Source organism: Somniosus microcephalus, chromosome 3 (genome assembly GCF_052327205.1).
Source record: "Somniosus microcephalus isolate GS21.2 chromosome 3, FLI_Smic_1.0, whole genome shotgun sequence".
NCBI classification, from domain to species: domain Eukaryota; kingdom Metazoa; phylum Chordata; class Chondrichthyes; order Squaliformes; family Somniosidae; genus Somniosus; species Somniosus microcephalus.
In genome coordinates, this window is record NC_140989.1 from 227,874,461 (window position 1) to 227,898,924 (window position 24,464).

At 43.4% G+C, this 24,464-nt stretch overlaps 1 protein-coding gene across 1 annotated transcript in view; it reads right to left on the bottom strand.

The window, feature by feature from the left end:
* The window catches only part of atf6 (activating transcription factor 6), a 284,152-nt gene that overhangs the window by 94,912 nt on the left and 164,776 nt on the right, over positions 1-24,464 (bottom strand). The window contains exon 13 of the mRNA XM_085977996.1: positions 12,033-12,100. Within this exon, the coding sequence (XP_085834122.1) occupies positions 12,033-12,100 (68 nt within the window). The remainder of the gene's footprint in view (positions 1-12,032; positions 12,101-24,464) is intronic.

The following is a 24,464-nucleotide window of genomic DNA, read 5'->3' on the forward strand; positions in this document are numbered from 1 at the left end:
CTGAACTCCTTCCATGGCAAGAACATCCTTCCTCAGATAAGGCGACCAAAACTGCACACAGTTCTCAAGGTGTGGTCTCACCAAGGCCCTGTACAAATGCAGCAGGACATCCTTGCTCCTGTACTCAAACCCTTTCGCTATGAAGGCCAAAATACCATTTGCCGCCTTCACCGCCTGCTGCACCTGCATGCTTACCTTCAGCGACTGGTGCACAAGGACACCCAGGTCTCGTTGCACTTCCCCTTCTCCCAATCTATTGCCATTCAGATAATAGTCTGCCTTTCTGTTTTTGACACCAAAGTGGATAACCTCACATTTATCCACGTTATATTGCATCTGCCACGCTTCTGCCCAATCACCCAACCTGTCCAAATCATCCTGGTGTTTCTCGGTATCCTCCTCGCAGCACACACGCCCACCCAGCTTTGTGTCGTCTGCAAACTTGGAGATATTACATCTAGTTCCCTTATCTAGATCATTAATGTATATTGTGAATAGCTGGGGTCCAAGGACCGATCCCTGCGGTACCCCACTAGTCACTGCCTGCCACTCGGAAAAAGACCCGTTAATTCCTGCTCTCTGCTTTCTGTCCGCCAACCACTTCTCTATCCAAGTCAATGCCTTGCCCCCAATCCCATGTGCCTTAACTTTACACGCTAATCTCTTATGCGAGACCTTATCGAAAGCCTTTTGAAAGTCCAAATACACCACATCTACTGGTTCTCCCTTATCTATTTTCCCAGTTACATCCTCAAAAAATTCCAGTAGATTAGTCAAGCACGATTTACCTTTTGTAAATCCATGTTGACTTTGTCCGATCCTGTCACTGTTTTCCAAGTGCTCAGCTATTACATCCTTTATAATGGACTCTAGCATTTTCCCCACTACCGATGTCAGGCTTTTCCCCGCTTTCTCTCGACCACCCTTTATGAATAGTGGGGTAACATTAGCTACCCTCCAATCCATGGGTACAGTTCCAGATTCCAGCGAATTTTGGAAGATGATCAGCAATGCATCTACTATTTCTAGGGCCACCTCCTTAAGTACCCTAGGATGTAGATTATCAGGCCCTGGGGATTTATCGGCCTTCAATCCCGTCAATTTCCCTAACACCATTTCCCTGCAAATACTGATTTCATTCAGTTCCTCCCTCTCATCAGACCCTATGTTCTCCAACATCTCTGGGAGGTTATTTGTGTCCTTTGTGAAGACAGAACCAAAATATGCATTTAATTGGTCGGCCATTTCTTTGTTCCCCATTATAATTTCCCCTGCTTCTGACTGCAAGGGACCTACACTTGATTTCACTAATCTTTTTCTCTTCACATATCTATAAAAGCTTCTTACAGTCAGTTTTTATGTTCCCTGCGAGCTTACTTTCATATTCTATTTTCCCCTTCTTAATTAATCCCTTTGTCCTCCTTTGTTGAATCCTAAACTGCTCCCAATCCTCAGGGTTACTGCTTTTTCTGGCCAATTTATATGCCCTCTCCTTGGATCTTATGCTATCCCTAATTTCCCTCGTTAGCCACGGTTGAGTCACCCTTTTTGTTTTATTCTTATCCCAAACTGGGATGAACAACTTCTGTAGTTCATCCATGCTGTCTTTGAATGTTTGCCATTGCCTATCCACCGTCAACCCTTTGAGTGACATTCCCCAATCAATCCTACCCAATTTGCGCCTCATACCATCGTAGTTTCCTTTATTTCTTATTCTTGTATTTGGCTTCCAAAACTGTGCTCATTCCTAGTTCTCTCTTGGCTTCACTAATCACATATTTGACATTTTTTTGGTGTGTCGTTATTATTCCCAGTGGTTTCCCTCACCTTTCTCCCTATGGCCTTGGTAGAGTTTGTTGTCTTTTTTTTTTAAATAACTTATTTCACTTGGCATTCTCTTAGTACTCCATTTAGGGTAACATCTGTTTAATTTACCCTCACTGTTATGAACTTATCTGTGATACTGAGTAGTCTGTCTTTTAATTTGCCCTTAACTCAAGTCTTCTAGAATACTACATCATAGTCAAAATCTTCAAGATCTTGGCTCATTTCCTTAAAGTTGTTCCTTTTAAAGTTGTGTATCCGAGCAGTGGTTCATCTGAAATCATGTAAAATATAATCATGTTATGTTTGCTGTCGCCTCAGAGCACTGTGACTTTCACTCCCTGAACTATTTGTCTCACTTGCCATTAATTCCTTTGCCTTGCACGTGTCACTGTATTTATCATTACTCTGCCATTTCCTGGCTGGTCTGTCTCAGGTAAGCAATCTAAACCCTTTAATGTTGTACTCATTATCATTAAGGATTAACCAAGTTTCTAATACCTATTAGATCATAATTCCCAATTTGCAGAACAGCCTCAAGTTCAGTCATCTTGTTAGAAATGCTTTGAGTATTAACATATTTGCATTTTGTTAGGTTAAGCCTACCCTTCAAAACATGTCTTTTTTTAACTGACCATTCTCCTTTGCTGTCATGAATTGCCTTTTTTGTCTCTTTTGGTTATTCCTTCTGCTTTCCCCTTTCCAGCCTAACACTTGAAATCATTGCCTCAATTACCCTCTATGTAAGGGCATGGATATCAAATGTAGTTTGGGTGAATCCTATCCCATCTGAACAGCTTTCCTGCCCAGCACTTGTCCCAATGCTCTTGGAGTTCATTCTCATACTTGTGTTTAAATCCCTTCCTGGTCTCGCCCCTCACCAATCTTTGTAACCTCTTCCAACACTACAACTCTCCCAGAATTCTGTTACTCCGACTCTAGCCCCACCCCACTCTCTTCACCCCACTGTTGGTGGCTGTGCCATCAGGCCCCCCATTCTGAAATTTCCTCCCTAAAGCACCCCGCCTCTCCACCTTTGCCCTTGTTAAGATGCTCCTTAAAACCCATCTCTTGAACTAAGCATCCATTTTTTTCTGATTACACCTCTGTGAAACACCTTGGTACATATAGAAACATAGAAGATAGGAGTAGGCCATTCGGCCCCTCGAGCCTGCTCCGCCATTCAATGAGATCATGGCTGATCATCCAAATTTAGTACCCTGTCCCTGCCTTCTCCCCATATCCCTTGATCTCTTCAGCCTTAAGAAATATATCCAACTCCTTCTTGAATATATTTAATGAACTGGCATCCACCGCCCTCTGTGGCAGAGAATTCCACAGGTTCACCACTCTCTGGGTGAAGAAATTCCTCATCTCAGTCCTAAATGGCTTACCCCTTATCCTTAGACTATGACCCCTGGTTCTGGACTCCCCGACCATCGGAAACATCCTTCCTGCATCTAGTCTATCCAAGCCTGACAGAATTTTATAGGTTTCGATGAGATCCCCTCTCAATCTTCTAAACTCCAGTGAGTATAAGCCCAATTGACACAATCTCTCCTCATAAGTCATTCCTGCCATCCCAGGTATCAGCCTGGTGAATCTTCGCTGCACTCCTTCCATGGCAAGAACGTCCTTCCTCAGATAAGGCGACCAAAACTGCACACAATACTCAAGGGGCGGTCTCACCAAGGCCCTGTACAATTGCATCAAGACATCCTTGTTCTTGTACTCGAACCCTCTTGCTACGAAGGCCAACATACCGTTTGCCTTCTTAACCACCTGCATGCTTACCTTCAGCGGCTGGCGCACAAGAACACTCACGTCTCTTTGCACTTCCCCTTCTCCCAATCTATTGCCATTCAAATAATAATCTGTCTTCCTGTTTTTGCCACCAAAGTGGATAACCTCACATTTATCCACATTATAGTGCATTTGCCAGGTTTCTGCCCAATCACCCAACCTGTCCAAATCGTACTGGACTTTCACGACATCCTCCTCACAGCATACCCTCCCACCCAGCTTTGTGTCGTCTGCAAATTTGGAGATATTACATCCAATTCCCTCGTCTAGATCATTAATATATATTGTTAACAGCTGGGGTCCTAGGACCAATCCTTGCGGTACCCCACTAGTCACTGCCTGCCACTGGGAAAATGACCCGTTTATTCCAACTCTTTGCTTTCTATCCGCCAACCAGTTCTCTATCCAAGTCAATACCTTGCCCCCAATCCCATGTGCCTTAATTTTGCACGCTAATCTCTTATGCGGGACCTTATCGAAAGCCTTCTGAAAGTCCAAATACACCACATCCACTGGTTCTCCCTTATCTATTTTACCAGTTACATCCTCAAAAAATTCCAGTAGATTAGTCAAGCACGATTTACCTTCTGTAAATCCATGTTGACTTTGTCCGATCCTGTCACTGCTTTCCAAGTGCTCTGCTATTACATCTTTTATAATGGACTCCAGCATTTTCCCCACTACCGATGTCAGGCTTACCGGTCTATAATTCCCCGCTTTTTCTCTACCACCTTTTTTGAATAGTGGGGTAACATTAGCTACCCTCCAATCCATGGGTAGTGTTCCAGAGTCTATCGAGTTCTGGAAGATGACCAGCAATGCATCTACTATTTCTAGGGCCACTTCATTAAGTACCCTAGGATGTAGATTATCAGGCCCGGGGGATTTATCGGCCTTCAGTCCCATCAATTTTCCTAACACCATTTCCCTACAAATACTGATTTCTTTCAGTTCCACCCTTTCATCAGATCCTATGTTCCCCGGCATCTCTGGGAGGTTATTTGTGTCCTCCTTTGTGAAGACAGAACCAAAATATGTATTTATTTGGTCTGCCATTTCTTTGTTCCCCGTTATAAATTCCCCTGTTTCTGACTGCAAGGGACCTACGCTTGGCTTCACCAATCTATTTCTCTTCACATATCTATAAAAGCTTTTACAGTCAGTTTTTATGTTCCCTGCAAGCTTACTCTCATATTCTATTTTCCCCTTCTTAATTAATCCCTTTGTCCTCCTTTGTTGAATCCTAAACTGCTACCAATCCTCAGGATTGTTGCTTTTTCTGGCTAATTTATATGTCCTCTCCTTGGATCTTATGCTATCCCTAATTTCCCTGGTTAGCCACGGTTGAGTCACCTTTTTTGTTTTATTTTTATGCCAAACTGGGATGAACAAATTCTGTAGTTCATCCATTCGGTCTTTGAATGTTTGCCATTGCCTATCCACCGTCAACCCTTTGAGTGACATTCCCCAATCAACCCTACTCAACTCGCGCTCAGACCATCGTAGTTTCCTTTATTTAAATTGAGGACCCTAGTCTCTGAGTCAACTACTTCATTCTCCATCTTAATGAAGAATTCGATCATATTATGATCACTCCAACCCAAGGGGCCTCGTACAACAAGATTGCTAATTAATCCTTTCTCGTTACATAATACCCAGTCTAAGATGGCCTGATCTCTGGTTGGTTCCTCGACATATTGGTCCAGGAAACCATCCCGTAAACCCTCCAGGAATTCCTCCTCCACAGTATTGTTACTAATTTGGTTAGCCCAATCTATATGTAGATTAAAGTCACCCATGATTACTGCTGTGCCCTTATTGTACGCTTCTTTAATTTCCCTTTTAATGCCATCCCCAACCTCCGCATTACTGTTTGGAAGTCTGTATACCACTCCCACTAACGTTTTCTGCCCCTTGGTATTTCTCAATTCTACCCATACAGATTCCACATCATCAGAGCTAATATCCTTCCTTACAATTGTGTTAATCCCTTCTTTAACCAGTAATGCTACCCCACTTCCCTTTCTTTTTTGCCTATCTTTCCTGAATATCGAATACCCCTGGATGTTGAGTTCTCAGCCTTGGTCATCCTTGAGCCACGTTTCCGTAATCCCAACCAAATCATATTCGTTTACTTCTATTTGCGCAGCCAATTCATCCACCTTATTACAAATGCTCCTCGCATTAAGACACAAAGCCTTCAGGCTTGTTTTTTTAACGCTCTTAGACCTATTAGAATTATTATTTACTGTGGCCACGTTTGATTTAAACCGTTGATTTCTCTGACTGCCACTTTTGTTTTTCTCCTTCCTATCTTTTGCTTTTATCCTTGTTTCCCTTTCCTCTGTCTCCCTGCTCAGGTTCCCAACCCCCTGCCATTTTAGTTTAAACCCTCCCCCAGAGCACGAGCAAACACTCCCCCTAGGATTCGGTTCCAGCCCTGCCCAGGTGCAAACCGTCCGGTTTGAACTGGTCCCACCTCCCCCAGAACCGATGTCCCAGGAACTTGAATCCCTCCCCGTTGCACCATTCCTCTAGCCACGTATTCATCTGAAATATCCTTCTATTTCTACTCTGACTAGCATGTGGCACTGGTAGCAATCCTGAGATTACTACCTTTGAGGTCCTATTTTTTAATTTACCTCCTAACTCCCTATATTCCGCTTTTAGGACCTCATCCCGCTTTTTACCTATATCGTTGGTGCCTATATGCACCACGACAACTGGCTGTTCACCCTCCCCTTCCAAGATGTTCTGCAGCCGCTCTGAGACATCCTTGACCCTTGCACCAGGGAGGCAACACACCATCCTGGAGTCTCGTTTGCGGCCACAGAAACGCCTATCTATTCCCCTTACAATAGAATCCCCTATTACTATAGCTCTACCCCTCTTTTTCCTCCTGTCCTGTGCAGCAGAGCCACCCCTGGTGCCAGGAAGTTGGCTGCTGCTGCTTTCCTCTGATAAGCCACCCCCCCCCCAACAGCACTCAAAGTGGTCTATCTGTTTGAGAGGGGGATGTCCACAGGAGACCCCTGCACTACCTGCCTGCACCTAGTACTCGGCCTGTTGGTCACCTGTTCCCTTTCTGCCTGTCCAGCCTCTACCTGCAGTGTGTCCATTTTCGACACAAAGCTGCTGTATAAATGCAAGCTGTTGATGATTTTTTTTACGCCCTCTCTCTGGACAAATGTTGATATTTCTAATCTGATCCTCCCAAAGGAGTACGTCGTGTTCTGCTACTGGACTAGTAAACCAAAGACCTGAATAATCCAGAGAACGCGAGTTTAAATTCCGCCGTGGCAGTTTGAGAATTTGAACTCAGATTTTTTTTTAAATCTGAAAATAAAAAGCTGGTACAAGTAAAAGTGATCAGGACGCTGGCGGATTGTCATAAAAACCCAACAGGCTCACTAATGTCCTTTGGGGAAGGCAACCTGCCTTCCTTACCCAGTCTGGCCTCTACATGACTCGTCATTCACCAGCGTGGTTGACTCTAAACTGGCCTCTGGTGTGGCCCTGCAAGCCACTCAAGTTATATCAAAATCAGGATGGGCAATAAATGCCAGTCTTGCCAGCAACACCTACATCCCAAGAAAGAATATTTTTTAAAAACTGGTTTATAATTGCAATAATCTGGAGGTTACTATGTCCAAGTTCTTGCACTTCAATACAGAACCCAAGTCACCGAAGTCAGCGATTCCCAAGTAAATTACCATTCCTGGCATTTTCTCCCCCTTTCTGGCAATTTTTCCACCCACTGCATGGCCTCCTGCATGTCTGGATCAGATACAGCAGTTCCCTTCATAATCTTGAAAAATTGAATTACATCACCCCAAAGTCTCATTTTTCTTCCAAGAAAACAAGCCCAGCGTCGTCAACCTTTGCTCTTAACATAAATTCTGGATACCTGGAATTGTGTTCGTTCCTTGCCTCTGTACCCTATCAGGTTGTGAGGCTGACAAAAGCTTGCTTATTTATAAAGGTATGGTGAGAAGACCAGGCTCCCCAGCTGCTGTTGGAATGACAACGTTGTCTTGTGCTGACAAACATGCGGGGCTTAATATCAAACCGATTCAGTCCTGTTTTTATTGTAAATACCAGACAGCTTATCAAAATCATCAAAATTAAATCTGTCTCAATATTCTGTACTAAGCCAGAGATCCAAATAAAAACCTGACAGGCCTCCAGTCATTTCTAGGATTTGAAGTTTGGAGTATTTAACTCACTAACATTCAGTCAATGACAGCACTTAAAGAAACCGACCTTCATTTTAAGACTTTTAACAAAACATTGCCAACCAATTTCAAAATCAACTGAAGTAGGTTACTTAAAATTTTTTCAACATAATCGCTTCCATACCTTCAAATTGTTGTATTCTTATCTGATGAGGGAAGAGTTTCGGGAGATGAAAGTAAAGATATCCCACTTTATCTCTGTTATACACCAAATGGTCTTGGATAAGGGTCTGAGCCAGTGAGCCAATATTACAAAGATGGAATAGTCTTGCATAGGATATGGGGTTTGAAGCTCAGCTGTGGGTCAAATAGGGTGCCCAAGTATACAGCCTGAGCGAGCAGCCAGGAAGAGTGATGGAGCCAGTGAGAAGGATGCATAGTTTTTTGTCAGAGTTTGAAAATAATGACTTCAAACTTGCTTCAATTGGAGGAAATTCTGGCTGATCAACGACTTAACGTCAGACATGTAGGCTGCCAACAAAGAGGTGGTTTTGATGTAGAGATAGAGCTGGGTGCGGTCCGTGAACATAAGGAAGCCGACCTCCATGCATACCATTTTGTTAAGGGGTATCACGTTGAAAGGTAGTGGATGGAAAAGCCATTGTTGTAGATGGCTAGCTGTTTCAGGACAGGAAGGAGTGGAACCACACTAGGGCAGTACCATACAGGTGGAAGATGATCGTGCAGTGAACAACATCGAACTTCGCTGAAAGGTTGAGGGGACAAGAAGGGCTAACACACCATAGTTTGTCACCAAGGATATCATTGCTGACTTCCACCAGGACTGTCTAGGTGCTGTGAATGAACCCAGACTAAAGGAATTCCATCAGGGAAAGGGGAACACAGAGCTGGGAGGTAATGAATGATTTGTAGGCCTCAAGGAGAAAGAGAGATTAAATAAGGCAATAGTTGAGATGCAGAGGAATAGAGCCCAAGTGAGGGGAGCCATTAACAATGTTGGTGAACAGTGTGGCCAAGAAAGATAGTTCATTGGTCAGGAGTTACGTACGATGAGAATGGAGGACAAAACTTGTATCCCAGCAATCTCAGCTAGGTACAAATTCAGGTCTTATAACTGGAAGGATATTGTGTAAATGAACTGCGTGACCAGGGAGCACCTTCACATTAATAGTGAAGGTTCAAGTCAGAGCAAAGGCTGAGCTCAATCCTCAGGTAATCCTTCAGGTATAGCAGGCTCCAAAAAAGCCAATTACTTAACTTTTCATTGCTAGGAACCCATTCAAGTTTAGAGCACAGAAGTTTATAGAGAAGGAAGCAATTCGGCTCAGCGAGTCTCTGCTAACCTTTAGCTAAAACAAAACTAAACGCATTGCCCAGTTCTCCTTGTAGCTATTTATCCTCCTCTGCTTCAAATATATATCCAATCTTCCCTTAAAAAAAATCCACTCGGCTCTGCCTTAAACCACAACCTGTGGTAAAGTTTTCGATGCTCCAATAACCCTCTGCATCCTGAAATTTCTTCTTTCTCCACTCACTCTGCTGGTGAGAATTTTAAATTGGGAACCAACTCCTCAGCCAGGGGAAACAGGTCTTTCCCTCGTAGGAATTGCTGGACAAAAAAGACCCAACATCCATCGAGTTTGCCTTCTACTATCCTGGTAGTCACATGATAAAATAATGGAGTGAGTCACTCAATCATGACTATCCATAATTTAAAAGACCTCCATTAAATCTCCTTTTAGCTTCTTAGCTCCAGTAGAAATAATTGTGTTTTCTCAAGTCTCTTCTTCTAACTGTAGTTCCCCATCATTGCATTTTGGTGAATCTACCCAGTACACTCTCTAAGATTTTAAGGTGCTTACGAAAATGGGGCACCCAAAACTACACACAGTACTCTTAAACTCTACGCCACTGCTTATAAAACCCAAAATTGCACTCGCAATTCTAGGTCTCTCTGTTCATCCACACCCATCAACGTCTTTCTCCCAAAATATATTACTTCATACTTATCCACATCAAATTGGGTAATAGCGCACGCACGCAGTGGGTGAGCTGTGCACAAGACAACAATGCAAAGTCTACACCAGCTACTTTGGGAATATTTTAACTATAAAATTAGAGCCTATGCCTAGAGAGATGGTAAGCAGGCATCTTCATTTTTCTGTAACTGCAAATTAATTGTTCCCACTGTGAAAGCTTGATACTGTTCATTCATATATTTTATTCGAAAATGAAACAATTTGTGCCTCATCTCAACAAAGTGCTCTTCAGTCTGTCTTCTGTAAAGAGAGGATGTTCATGGCAGAATTTGCAGTATTTCAGTGTCAGTATACGGAGCAAGGGTTTTCTGTGATGATCCCCAAGTCATGTTCTCTTTTTACCACATATTGGGCAGTCAAATGTGCACTACAAACTATAGGGAATGCGAGGTCTAGATAAAGGAGTTACCAGTGATACTGAACCAGTGAGAAAATGTAGTGAAAAGCCTGAAAACAAATATCATTTATACAAAGGAAGTAAAATACTTTTAAAGCCAACTCTCCTAACGGCTCAGTAAATCAATGAAACATGGTGTGGTACTGAACCAACACACTGCTCCGGGTGGCAAGCTTTGACCCCACCTTGTCCATGTTGAGTTAGATGATCTCAACCAGGGAGGTGGTGAAAGTGCTACAACTAACCTGGGGCCCCTGCGGAGGAGAGGAACAGAAATTAGCCAGAGTTTCTGTTCCTGGTTTAATTTCCTGCCAGTGCTCTCTTGCTGTGCTGTTACATCAAGAATGGTCACTTTCACTGAGATGCTGTAGGGCAGCCAGTACAAAAGGAGATTTTCTAACAGTTCAAAAATTGGTATTTCTACCCAGATTTCCTCATTTTGCTGTTGCTGTGAATCTTAGTGTAAATTGGTTTTAAGATAGAGCACTGAAAACAGGATTTATCTATTTAACATTTCACTCACATTGCTCAATGTTACATTTTTTGTTATTTACTCTCGAGATGCACACAAAGCTGATTAGGCCACATGTATTGCTCATCACCAATTGTCTCGAGATGGTGGCAATGGAACTTGCATTTTGTACACAACTGGGCCACTCCAGGGAGCATTAAGAGTCAACCACATAATTGGACTAGAGTCCCATGTAGGCCAGACCAGGTAGGGGTAGCTGGTTCCCTTCCTAAACGGCATGAGTCAACCAGTTGGGCTTTAACAACAATTGTCATTTCCCCCTTGCCCTGGTGTCAGCCCACAAATTAGCAGTTACCACATGCAAGATTCAAGACAAGCCACTTTGTGATTTGAACACATGACCTCTGGGCTGCAAGGCCAACATGCAACCATGTAACCAAACCCAATAGAAATCACATTACTATGGATGAGGAAAGGTAATTTCGCTCACTTGATTCGTCCATCCAGTGAGATTCTACGCCACGTGGGGTACCAGTCCAATATACAATTGTACCCAATAGAGTAAAAAAAAAACTTGCAGGAATTTCCTCAGGGCCTCTCCCAAGTGGCCACCGTAACTTTGGAGAAAGATTGGCAGTAATCTCAGATAGATGCGTAAACAGGGTCTCTACCGAAAAATTTAAGCGGCCGATCAAGAGAAACCACAGCCCCGGTTTTCCCGAGGAAATTCCTGGCATTTGCGCATAAACTTGTTGAATAGTTTTGTCTTGCTACGGAAAGTGTTTAGCACGACTCGTATCCATTTTTATTTAGGAGCAATAAAAAAGTTAAAAGTTGGTCCTGGGCCAATGCTATCTCAGAATCTTAAGTATATACAGTAGTCAAGTTCTGGATCACAGGAAGTGCAGGCTCGCCTGTGAAAGCTGACCTTTGCCATGAGAATGAGTAAAAAAGGGTCCAAATCAACAACAGCAAATCGTAGCAATGCATCCAAACACAAGACATCATCTTCAGGGAGACCCTCAGAACCATAGAACTTTATAGCACAGGACGAGGCCTGTCGGCCCAGCATGGCTTTCCCGACCTTTGCTAGTGCAATCACATGGCGCTGTTCTCACCCAAGGTCCCTGTACCACCACCTGCTTCAAATATTTGTCCAATTTTCCCTTAAATTGGCAGGGGGGGGGGGGGCAGGTATGGCAGATTTAAAACCTTTATTCCTACGCGTCAAACCATCTGTAACTGAAAAAGGTCCATAAGCAGCAACTTAACAGAATTCCAGTCACAAAACAATGACTTACTTTTCATCAGTGTGTGTGTACTTCTTTGTAACATACTGGGCTACATCAGTCTTCTTATCCACAGATTTCTGTAAGGAAATGGAAGTAGTTACATTACAAACTATTTACAAAGGGGAAATAATAGAGAAAGTAATTGGAGACTCAACTGAAAACGAATCAGAAAGTATCCCAGAATCTGGAACTTCATGGAACAGGAATGCAAGTGCACACAAACTCACAAGAGGCAGATACTACTCATCCAGCCAGCAAATCCTGGCTCAGTTTAAATATTTCTGTTGGGGGCAGTGGGGGGAGAAAGAGAAAGATAATTAAACAGAAAATATTTAAGTGAAAATCTTAATAGCACAAACAGAATTACTATTCATCAGCCAAACTAATAACCTTGAAATCCTGATCTTCAGCCCTGTTAAGTCTGTGGGTTGTATTATAAATAATCACAGACTCCACTGTTAACAAAATAAAACACGTCTTTACTATTCAGAGGCTCGGGCGATTCTGCCCTAGTTAACGTATCACAACCCTTATATACTGGTGTGGTCACTATCGGTATTACAGTATACATGAGCCAATAGATAGTGCCACCCTAAAGTAGTGCTCTTAAAGGCGAACGGTTACATTCTATAGTTCCCTTAAAGGTAAACGGTTACATACACAACACTCCTCCCTTCCTAGCTTATTACTTACAGAATCCGGTTAAACATACAATCTTCAACTTTATATAAACAGTTTGCAGATATACTCTCGATGGAGTCAACGTCATATAACAATTTACAGATATACTCTCAATGGAGTCAACGTCATATAACAGTTTACAAACATACTCTCAGTGGAATCAGTTTACAGGTTCAGTCTCTGTGGGAACAGTTCATAAATTCAGTCTCTGGTATTAATTCGTTCCAGACAGCATCCTCCATAGCCTTTTTTTTATTTTTTTATTAACAGCTTGTACTTTCGTCCTGTTGAACCAGCAGTGCGGACTTATACAACCCACTGGCTGTCTTGATAATGTCCCTGGATTTATTTTACAAATTTAGCACCTTTCGTAGTGTTCGGACTGAGGTAGTAGAAGTAATAATATTTTAAACAGTTATTATTTTCTGCTTCTTCTTTTTCTTTTCTGCCTTTTTGAAACTCTCCGAGCTCTTTTCCCGGCTGCCATCTGTAGCGCCACCAACTCTCTATGTTCCTTAGACCTTAAGTGCTTCCTCAGGATTTCAGCACTTTGGGAGTTCCCATCACAATTTGGGCAGACCACATCCTCATAACATTCGGTGTCACTCAACAGGTCAAAACCCTTCTTCAAGCAATCATATTCATCCTGCTCTTCCTCGGATGTCTGCCCTTCCTTCCCTCCTGGCCTCATTTGTGCGTTCAATCCTTTCCCTTCCTTCAGGGATTTCGTTATCAGGCTATTTAATCCTTCTACTGAAGTAGCTGTTTCCCCATTCTCCTGTTCCCCTGGACGTAATTCAGCGTACTCCTCCATTTCATCCATCATTTTCTCCAATGCTTTCATCTTCTCTTCCTCTTGTACTTTGGCTTCCAGTGCTTGGAGAAGTTGCGCCTCGATGCTCTCTAGCTCATGTTCAGGGCCCATTCCCAGTTGAAACTGTTCTTCAAGTCGGTCAACCTCGGTAATTGCCGCCTCATATTTGTCTTGGGCTTCCTTCCATATTTTTATGAGTTCTGCCATGTCTTTCACCTCTACATCCTCATCTATGTATGGAACTTCTACCGATGAGTCTGTCTTGGCCCTGAGCTCCTCAAGAATTTCCTGCAGCCTTTGGACTTCTTGCTCATGTTCAACCTTTAGTTGCTCATATACTTCCAACGAAACTAGCTTTTCGGAGGTTGCTGAGTTAACCCCCTCCAGAATTGTAGTCTGGGCCTGTTCATACTGTTTTTTCAACTTCTCGCACTCTGCTTGTAAGGAGTCGTAGAGAAGAACTGGAATAAAATCCTGGCTTCCTGAAGATTCCTCTTCATTTGTTTCTTTCGCAATTTCCTGTTGGAGTTCAGCCAAGGCTGCTATGCTATCTGCCTCTCGAAGTCTCACTGCCATCAACTCTTCTTTATTCTTGCAGTCCATCTCAGCCATTTCCCGTTTACTTTCATTTAACTGAGTGAGTAGTCCCTTATTTTGGGCTGAGAGATATTGCACCTTCTCATGTAGACCCTTGCACTCCTTCTCTGCTTGACATAGCTGATTACCGCTGATTTGGTTCTGCGTTTCAAGTTCCAACATCCTTTGCTTAGCTTCTTTCAGTTTCGCCCCTATAAGCTCCTCTTGCAACATGGCCACATTATTCTCATCAGGTAAAGAAGCGTTTCTCTTTTCCATGTCCAAGATTTGTTTCTGCATCTCCTTAAGAGCACCCTGTGATTCAACTTCTCTTAACTTTGCCTGCACTAGCTCCGTCTCTAATTGCAGAACAAAATCCTCAGTGCAGCGTGATTTGCCCTTCTGCTGTATCTCTAGATCATGCAAATATTCTAACCCCTGAACATCATCAGGGAGATGTGATCGGTAATTGGTCACGATGGCTCTATGGTCGCTCTCTGCTTGAGCCAGTAGGTTCTGTTGTCTTTCCAGACTCTCCCATTCGGTGTCATAGAACTTTTTCATTGTTTTCATCTCTTGTACGAGGCGGTAACTTAATTGTTCTAATTGTTGTTGTACTTTGAAATAGCGTTGAGTTCGAGCCCGGTGTTCCTCCGTAATGCATATGTCTGTAGCTTGAACAGACTCAGAATTCTCTGTCTTTATGCACGCCATCGATTTTCCAACCTTAGTCTGTGAGTTAATGTTAACCTTGTTTTTCATACATAAGCTGGACTTATCGTCTTCCGGCTCAGAGTCTGAGCTGCTTGTCTGCACCGAGTCCTCACTCGTCATTGCTTGTCGGTAGTGCCATTCCATGTCTATTTTCTTGATCCACTCCCGTCCTAGAAGTGGTGGTCCTCCCTCAGGTAGTACGTACAAATTCATTCTTGGGTGTACTTTACCCCGATCTCTCACCTTGACTCTTATTTTCCCCATGGGGTATACGCGATGCCCCGTGTATGTCTGTAATACGAACTTGGTATTTCTTAAGGGTATGTGAGAGAATAGTCGGTGGTAGTCCTTTTGGTTGATGACTGATACAGCTGATCCCGTGTCCAGCTCCATTCGTACTTGGACTCCAGCTATTTTTAGTGTGACCCAGATCGTCTGTAGATCATTTACTTTACCCACATTGTGGATTCTCAGACTATCCAACTCCTGGCTGTTTGGGTCTGAGTCTGAATTTTGTTCGTCTGAACTCTTTTCAGCCACCTGATGCACCTTGTTGTACTTTTCTTGTGGTGGTGGCTTCCTTTGCTTGTTGGTCTTCTTTCCGGACCTGCATACCTTTGCGATGTGACCCAGTTTGCCACATTTCCTGCACTCTTGGTTCTTAAACCAGCACTGATTCTGGTCGTGCGTTGTCTTTCCACAACGGTAGCATTTGGGAGTGCTTGCTGTAATTTGGTCCACCCCGAGTGCCGCCGCCTTTAGCTGCATTTCCGCCGTCCCTTTCGCTGCGGCTTCGTGCGATGAAGCTATGAGGACAGCCCTGTCCAGTGTGAGGTCGTTTTCTTCCAGAAGTCGCTTCTGCGTTCCTTCTTCGGCCAAGCCGCATACGAACTTGTCCCGCAGCGCCTCTGTCAAATTCCCTCCAAACTGGCAGTATTTCGCTAGCTTACGCAGTTCGACTAAGTATTCCGCATTGCTTTCATCTTGCCTCTGGGTTCTGGCGTAAAATTTAAATCGTTCAGCCAGCATCAACGGTGTGGGGTTCAAGTGATCCTTCAACACGGTTACGATCTCTTCGAAGGTCTGGTCCACTGGTTTAACTGGTGCTATTAGATGTTTCAAAAGCCCGTATGTTTTTGCTCCCATCGAATTTAACAAAGTTATTGCCTTGTTGTCATCCTCAATTTCGTTGGCTACGCAATATATTTCTATGCGTTCCACATACGTGGCCCAGTCTTCTATTTCAGCATTAAAGTCATTAATATTTCCTCGCTTAGGCATCTTCTTCTCTTTTCGAGTACAGTACAAGTATTACTTTACTTATTATTAATTTTCTTCTCTCTTCTTGAGAACACCACAAGTATTGCTGTACTTATACTTATTTTCCCTCCCTTCTTGAGAACACACCAGCCTTTCTGAAAAATCTTATTACTTTCCTGAAATTCTTAATAATTTCCAAGATGGCGGTTTCCCGCTTCTTCCTTCTTCTTCAGCGGTTTCCCCGCGAAAAATGGCGGCTTTCCCGCGCTTCTCGCTCTCCCCGCCCACTTCGATGGCGGTTTTCCCGCGCTTCTCGGCGCTCTCCGCCCACTTCAATGGCGGTTATCACCCGTTCCCCGACGCTGACTTTCAGCCCGAGTGCGGGCCTTATCAGCGGATGCGATCGATGGCCCGGCTGCGCCTCGCACTTGAAAGCGGCCCCCGGCCTCTGGCTCACCCGCTCGCGCGGCTCTTGCTCGCTCCCTCCCGGGCTCTGGCTTACCCGCTCGCGCGTTTCACCGCGGCTCTTATCAGGGATTGCGATCGCCCTGTCTTTGCAGCCAACGCTGCGGCTTACCCACGAGGTTATGGAGGCTTCAGGGTCCTAATGCCTGTCGCTTCCAGCCTGTCGGTTCCAGACTGGTGAGGATTGAAACCTCTCTTCAACGTCCTGTCTTCGGACGAAGCCGCCGTGGAACAACTGCCGCAGGGTTCGAATCCTGACTCGTCGCCAATGTTAAGTCTGTGGGTTGTATTATAAATAATCACAGACTCCACTGTTAACAAAATAAAACACGTCTTTACTATTCAGAGGCTCGGGCGATTCTGCCCTAGTTAACGTATCACAACCCTTATATACTGGTGTGGTCACTATCGGTATTACAGTATACATGAGCCAATAGATAGTGCCACCCTAAAGTAGTGCTCTTAAAGGCGAACGGTTACATTCTATAGTTCCCTTAAAAGTAAACGGTTACATACACAACAAGCCCCATGTGTTCGGAGGTCAGGTTGCGCCACAATGAGCAGTGGTGAATGGACAGAGGTTTAGGAACTATTGGTTGTACGGGTGGAATCAATAATTTCACTGATCAGCAACACAAGAAGTTACCACAGTTAAATAAAGCTATTACCAACTGTGGATTATTACATCATGGTCTGAACCATGTTCTCAGAGTTTTATGACCTCCCCCTGGCCTCTCAGAGCCGTGAATGCCACAGACCCACCCACACACACTCTAAGTACCTCTAACTTCACATTGCCCTGTACCCCCCTAAATACACTCAATCCACTGACTGTAAACTGACACCAACACGTATACAAACACAGACCCCTTTGATCTCTCGGTGCTGAATACACTCTAAAATGATAAAGCAAGTGGTGCTAATTGTATTGTTTTCTACGTGGGTTCATTGACGACACATTCGTGAAAGAGTATGTCTTTTAATCTAAAGTGTGTTCAAGTAAGTTAACTGCTTTACAGGAGACACCATCTTAGAGATCCATCCAAAACGAAACTACTCTGCCTCTCTCACATGCCCTCTGCTGGTAAGGCATAAATAATCAAACAGGCAAATATGCTGCTAAGGCATAATAATCAAACAGGCAAATACCATCACTATTTGCTGATATCATTACATCTCCCTTTCTTAAAACAAAAGTATTTTACTTTTATCTAACATGTTTTCTTTGTATTACTCTGCATTTTAACTAACACTTAATGAACTTTCATTATCATTATCAAGGTTTTTTAACCTTGTTTTGTGTGTTCACATGAAATATGTAAATACACTAGAACTTGAAGAGCGAATAAGATTACATTACTTCCTTCTATAACAAGAGTCCTTAAGCTTGCTCAATGAGTCTCTCAGGAGGCTTCACGTGTCTTGAGGATTTTCTGATTGATTGTCCTTGAATCTGAGTTGTTGCCTCAGATGATGGGTTCTCAGCTGTATGATCAGGTTGTTCAACAGTATCAGTCTTTTGACCTGCTGTGGCTGGTCCCATGAGAAGATCCCGACGATTTCTTCGCAGAACAGCACCCTCATCTGTCTGAATGGTGTTTGATCTTGGTTGGACTTCACTCAGGACAGTTCCCTTCTGAGTCCATATGTTTGGTTTGTCTTTGAACCTTACTTGGTCACCAGTGTGGCGTTCAGGTAGGTTTTGTGTTCCTCTGTCATAGTAGTACTTTTGCTTTTCTTTCTGTTGTTCTTTGAACTTCCTCACTTTCTCCCCCTCTTTTGTTTTCAGGAGGTTCTCCGGGATGGGTAGGTTTGACCTTAGCAGACGTCCCATAAGGAGTTGGGCTGGTGACATACCACACTCGAGCGGCGTTGTGCGGTATACAAGCATGCTCTGGTAGAAGTCAGTTCCACTGTCTTTTGCCTTGTACATCAGTCTTTTCACAGTCTGTACCGATTTTTCCACTAGTCCATTGGACTGTGGAAAGTGAGGACTTGACGTTGTGTGGACAAAGTCCCACTCTTTGGCAAAGTGTCGGAAACTTGCATTGTAAAACTGGGGTCCGTTGTCTGTGAAGACCTCGCTTGCCAGGCCATGTCTGGAGAATGTGGCTTTCATACATGTTATCACAGCATCTGCAGTGGTGGTGTAGTCTACAAACCTCTGGATACAGGGAGTAATAGTCTGTGACTACAAGATAGTCCTTCCCTTGACATACGAATAGGTCAGCGCCTACCTTCTGGTAAGGTCTGTCTGGCGCTGGGTGTGGCTTTAGTGGTTCTACAGGATTGCTTGCTTGATATTTCAGGCATATTGTGCAGTTTGACACCTCATTTGTCACATCTTGGTTGATTCGTACCAGTACATCACCTCTCGTGCTCTTTTCTTACACTTTTCGATTCCCAGATGTCCTCCATGGATCCTTTTTAGCATCTCTTTTCTCAGACTCTTTGGGATAACTATTTTACTTCCTTTGTAGATGATGTCTTCGACCACTGATAGTTCCGCCCTGCAGTTCCAGTACTCTGCCATGTCAGGTGAGCAGTCTTGCTTCATGTTGGGCCATCCATCCAAGATGCTTTTCCTCAGTCGTCTCAGTGTTTCATCTTTGTTTGTCTCAGTCTTTATGAGCTCCATTTTTGCATCTGCTATGGGCAGTACACTTGTGACCATGTCCACGTAGGCGTTCACGTCTTCATCCATTTTGGTGTTTGCGGGCTCTCTTGGGTCAACAGCTCTGGACAACGTGTCTGCTGTATACATCAGCTTACCCGGGGTGTACGCAACATTCATTGTATAGCGTTGCAGCCCGATCATCATTCTTTGTATTCTAAGCGGACAGCCATTTAGTGGCTTTTGGAACAATGCAATCAAGGGCTTATGGTCAGTCTCTACACTGATTGCTTGTCCTGACACAAACTGGTGAAATCTTTCACAGGCGTATGTGATGCTGAGCAGCTCCTTTTCTATTTGAGCATATCGCATCTCCGCGTCTGTCATTGAGCGCGATGCATATGCAATAGGTTGCCAGTAGTCATATTTTTGCAGAAGAACGGCACCGAGCCCACTCTGTGATGCATCTGATGATATCTTGATGGGTCTCGCTGGGTCATAAAACCTCAGAACTGGTTCCTCTGTGAGCAGTTTCTTTAGATCGCTCCATGACTTCTCATGCTCATGATTCCATTCCCATTCTATGTTCTTTTCAGTTAGTCGTCTCAGTGGCGCCATCTTTTCTGAGAGGTTGGATATGACTTTACCCATGAAGTTGATTATTCCATTAAACCTCTGCACGTCCTTTTTGCATTGTGGCTTTGGCATATTCTCAATGGCGGACACCTTTCTGGGATCTGGTCTGATGCCCTCACTGCTAAGAATATCTCCCACGAATGTCAGTTCTGTCACCCCGAGCTGGCATTTCTCTCTATTCAGCTTCAGGTTTGTTTTCCTTGTTGCTTCCAGCACTTTTTTCAGTCTCTCGTCATGCTCAGTTCTCGTGGTTCCCCATACTATGATGTCATCCATTGAGGTATCAACTCCCTCCAGGTGCTCATAGATCATATGGATAGTTTTGTGATACACTTCAGGAGCTGAGGCAATGCCAAATGGTAACCTTAGGAATCTGTATCTGCCAAATGGACTGTTGAACGTGCAGAGTCTTGAACTTGCCTCGTCCAGTTTCATCTGCCAAAATCCTGATGATGCATCTAACTTGCTGAAATACTTTGCATTTGCAAACTGTGACATGATTTCCTCACGTGTAGGAAGCTTGAAGTGCTCTCTCTTTATTGCTCTGTTTAGATCTCTTGGATCCAGGCAAATTCTGAGCTTTCCATTCTTCTTGTCCACAACGACGAGGGAACTCACCCACTCAGTTGGCTCATCTATCTTCTGAATCACGTTCAGGCTTTCCATCCTGTCCAACTCTGCCTTCAGTTGCTTTTGAAGAGCAAACGGAACTTTTCTGTATGGATGTATGACCGTTGGCATACTTTTATCTACTCTGATCGTGTGTTCTCCTGGAAGGCAGCCTAGACCCTGAAATAGGTCGTTGTACTCTTTCATGAGTTCATCATAGACTGTCTCTCCTTCGCTTTCCACAACGAGGACTCTCTTTACCAGGTTCAGTCTCTCACAGGCTATTAAGCCTAGTATGGCCTGCACATCCTTTGGCACCACGATGAATGCTAGCGTGTGCTCTCTGTCCTTGTGTGTCACTTTGACAATGCATTTTCCTTTCACTGGTATATCAGTACCTGAGTATCCTGTCACTTTCACTTTTGTTCCATGTATCTTTGGTCTGGGTCTAATTTTCTTAAAATCAGTCTCTGATATCACATTAACTTGTGCTCCAGTATCCAATTTAAATGGAATGTGTATGTCATTCACTTTTAGTGTCAACATCCAGTCTCTTTTTTCTTTTTTGTTTTCAGACACAACATCCACATAGAACTCCTCTATCTCGCTTTCATCTACTGCATGGACCTTGCTTTGTTGCGCTTGGTTCTTACAGCAACGGGCATAATGGTCACAGAAACACATCGTACCACTTGAGAGATTTATAATGCTGTGGTGTCATGTAAGCAGTGAACCCCATTAATTACAACACCCTTGATTACACTGCAAGCTTTGATTCAGCAAGCATCCAGCATTGATGTTTTAAGTTTCATTCAGAATGGGACTGCCCTCGCTTGGTTCCATTCTTGGCTATCTGCTCGTATACAGAGTATTTACAACAATGGCTTCTCTTCCTTCCCCTGCACCAAGGGTCCCCCAAATATATATCCTTGGCCACCTCCTCCTCTTATCTATAAGCTTCCCCTCGGCAACATCATCCAAACTCATGGCTCAGGTTCCATATGTACTCTGACGACCCCCACCTCTAGCTTTCCACCACCTCTTTTGACCCCTCCACTGCCTCTGTGTTGTCAGCCTGCTTGTCTGACATCTAATCCTGAATGAGCCGCAATTTCCTCGTTAAGCACTGGGAACACGAAAGCCTTCATTTTCGGCCTCTGCCACAAACTCGGTATCCTTGTCTCTGACTCTATCCCCCTCCCTAGCCAATGTCTCAGTTTGAAGTCGACTGCTCACAACCTCATATTTGACCCCAAACTAAACTTCTGACCCCATATCCTCTCCATCACAAAGACAGAGCCTGCGTCCACCTCTGTAACATCACCTGTTTCCGTCTCTGCCTCACTCCCTCTACAGCTGAGCCCCTCATCCATAGCTTTGTTGCCTCCAAACTTGACTATTCTTATGCTTTCCCAGTTAGCCTCCTATTGTCCCCCCTCCTCAAACTTGAGCTCATCCAACTCATTCACCCAATGACGCATTGATCCTGTGCTCGCTGATCAACTTTGGCTCCCGGTCGCCCAATGTCTCCAATTTTAAATTCTTACTCTTGTGCTCAAATCACTCCATGGCCTTGCCCTTCCCTATTTCTATAACCTTCTCCAGCCCTAAAACCCTCTGAGAACTCGATGTTCCTCCAACTCTGGACTTTGTGCATTCCCTGCTCCCTTCACCCCACAATTGGCTGCTGTACCGTCAGCCATCATGGCCTTAAGGTCTGGAATTCCCTCCCAACCCTCTCCACTTCTCTTTCCTCCATAAAATCCACCTCTTTCACCAACCTTTTAATCACTGGTACTTTGGCTCGGTATCAAATTTGTCCGATTACACTTCTGTGCAGCACCTTGGGATGTTTTCCTACATTAACGGCGTTATATGCACGCTATTGTTGTTGCAATAATACTGTCATGATTAACTTCATGACTAATATTCACCCAAAAATGTAAACTCAAAACATCTAAACTGCAATTTAAAATAAACAAATTGACAACTCGACTGATCATGTCTCTTATTCTATTGCTATTTCTAATGTAGCTCAATTTCACTTTCTTGATCTTGAACGAACTGTTCAGACGATTTGATAAATTACAACATCTGTAGTTTAATTTTCTCCTCCTGACTTCTCAGTGTCCATTTTGAAGGTTGGGAGCAAGGGCCAGAGAATTGTGTTTTTACTGACTGAAATCAGGCTTTAACGGTCAGTTGTTCAGAAAAAATTACAGCGCCAATCCTTAATACTTAGGCTAATCTTTGACAGGTAAAAACACTGCCAATCGAGTATACGAGGAGCTGTTACTTGTAGTCGGACAGTACTAAATGAGTAAGCTTATCCATTATGTTTTCAATTGAATCAGCACATTCACAATTCGGAGCTTGTAGGTCTTCTTCTTCCTTTGAAACGTCACAGGGTTATCGACTTTCATTGCCAATTAGTGCTATCAATTCAATGGGAAGAGAACCCGACAAAGATTCAGGAGGAGAAAGGCAAAGAGAGAAAAAGAACACTTATATGATGCAAAAGTAACTGTGGATACAGAAATACAATGATGGGGCAAGTCCATATTGGTTATAAGCCTGTAATTACAAGAACTACAACTGTGTTTAAAATTGATCCCAATTCCCTTTGCCATTGGATACAATGTAAATTGGTGCCGATAAATTGATTCAACAACCTTATTCTCACATCTTGGGGAGGGGAAGTATTGGAAGAGAGAACAGAGAGAAGTCACAGAACTTGATTGTGGTTACACAGTTTGGAAACATTTCATATCTTCAACATAAAGACAAAATTAAAAGAATTCAGAGTGTTGAAAGGAAAGAGGTTGATTTTACTCTACTACGTTGAAAGTAATTGGTATCCATCAGGGACAAAGGTTCCATTTAACATAGATTACTTTGGCTCTCTGTGCAGACATGTGCGACTAGGCATGCTTTTAAGCTCAGAAGCAGCTTTCCGATTAGGTAACCTTTTGATATTCGCAAAACAGACTCAATCGAGTCCGGATCACAGTTGAAGACTTGGCACCAAATTGTTTTTTAAACTTCCAAAAAATGCATCTAATTTACAATTTTTGGAAATCTTAAAAATGAAATTAAAACCCACACAAACAAAAAAGTTAACAGTGTTCCCACAAACAGTTTTTTTTAATACAATAAATGAGTTCTTTTAGATGAGCAACAGCAAGGCACAATGAAAACAATTTCACTTTGGAAGTTAAAAGTATGTGGAACTGCGCAGGGAGGAATATGGCGAGTTAGCACACTAATCTTTCGCTACAGGAACATGGGCTTGAATCCAACTGAGACCAATATGAATGAAGCCTCTCTGCCCAGCTGTTTTAAGCACCAGTTTGGGATGGTTTCTATGCAATTCCGAGGGGATGTGGCGTCACGGCACAAAACTGCCCACAGTGGCGGGAGTTAACACTCAATTTAGAATCATCTTCCAGAGGAGACACAAAGATGGTAACTGAAAGATAAAATTGCCATTTAAAGGGGACTGAACAGAATAAAGCAGTTGGAGTGGGAAGAGGAGCAAGACAGGCTGGGGAGGACAACTAGTAAAAGTGATGAGTCCACTTTACTGACTTGTTCTCTTGTACCTATTGTCCTTCCCAGAGTCTTCCACTGGATTGCTATAAATGGCCTTCTTTATCTTGAAGTTCTGACTAAGAATCAACAGAATATCCTGTCTTTTCTTTTTTCAGATACTGATGAACTTACTATGTACTTAAGTGGTTGCCTGTATGCAGTAACCCCTATGCAAATTAACATTAACTCTGTACCGCTTAACTGTAATTTTTCAGCCCGTGTCTCGAAAGCTCTGAAAAGTGAAGAGATCACATTGTGCAGCCAGCAAATAAAATTACAGCCCAACTTAAATGTCACATCGCTGGTGACGAAGATTACAAGAGTACTTTTTTTTTTAGGTTTCAAGTATCTTCCTAATACAGAAAAGGCGGCTAATATCTTGCAATAATGACAACATTGGGCTGGAAAGATTCAACGTGAGTCACCATAGGTAAAACATCCAGTCTCGGGCTATGTTTAACTGTCAACGGAAAGAATTAAT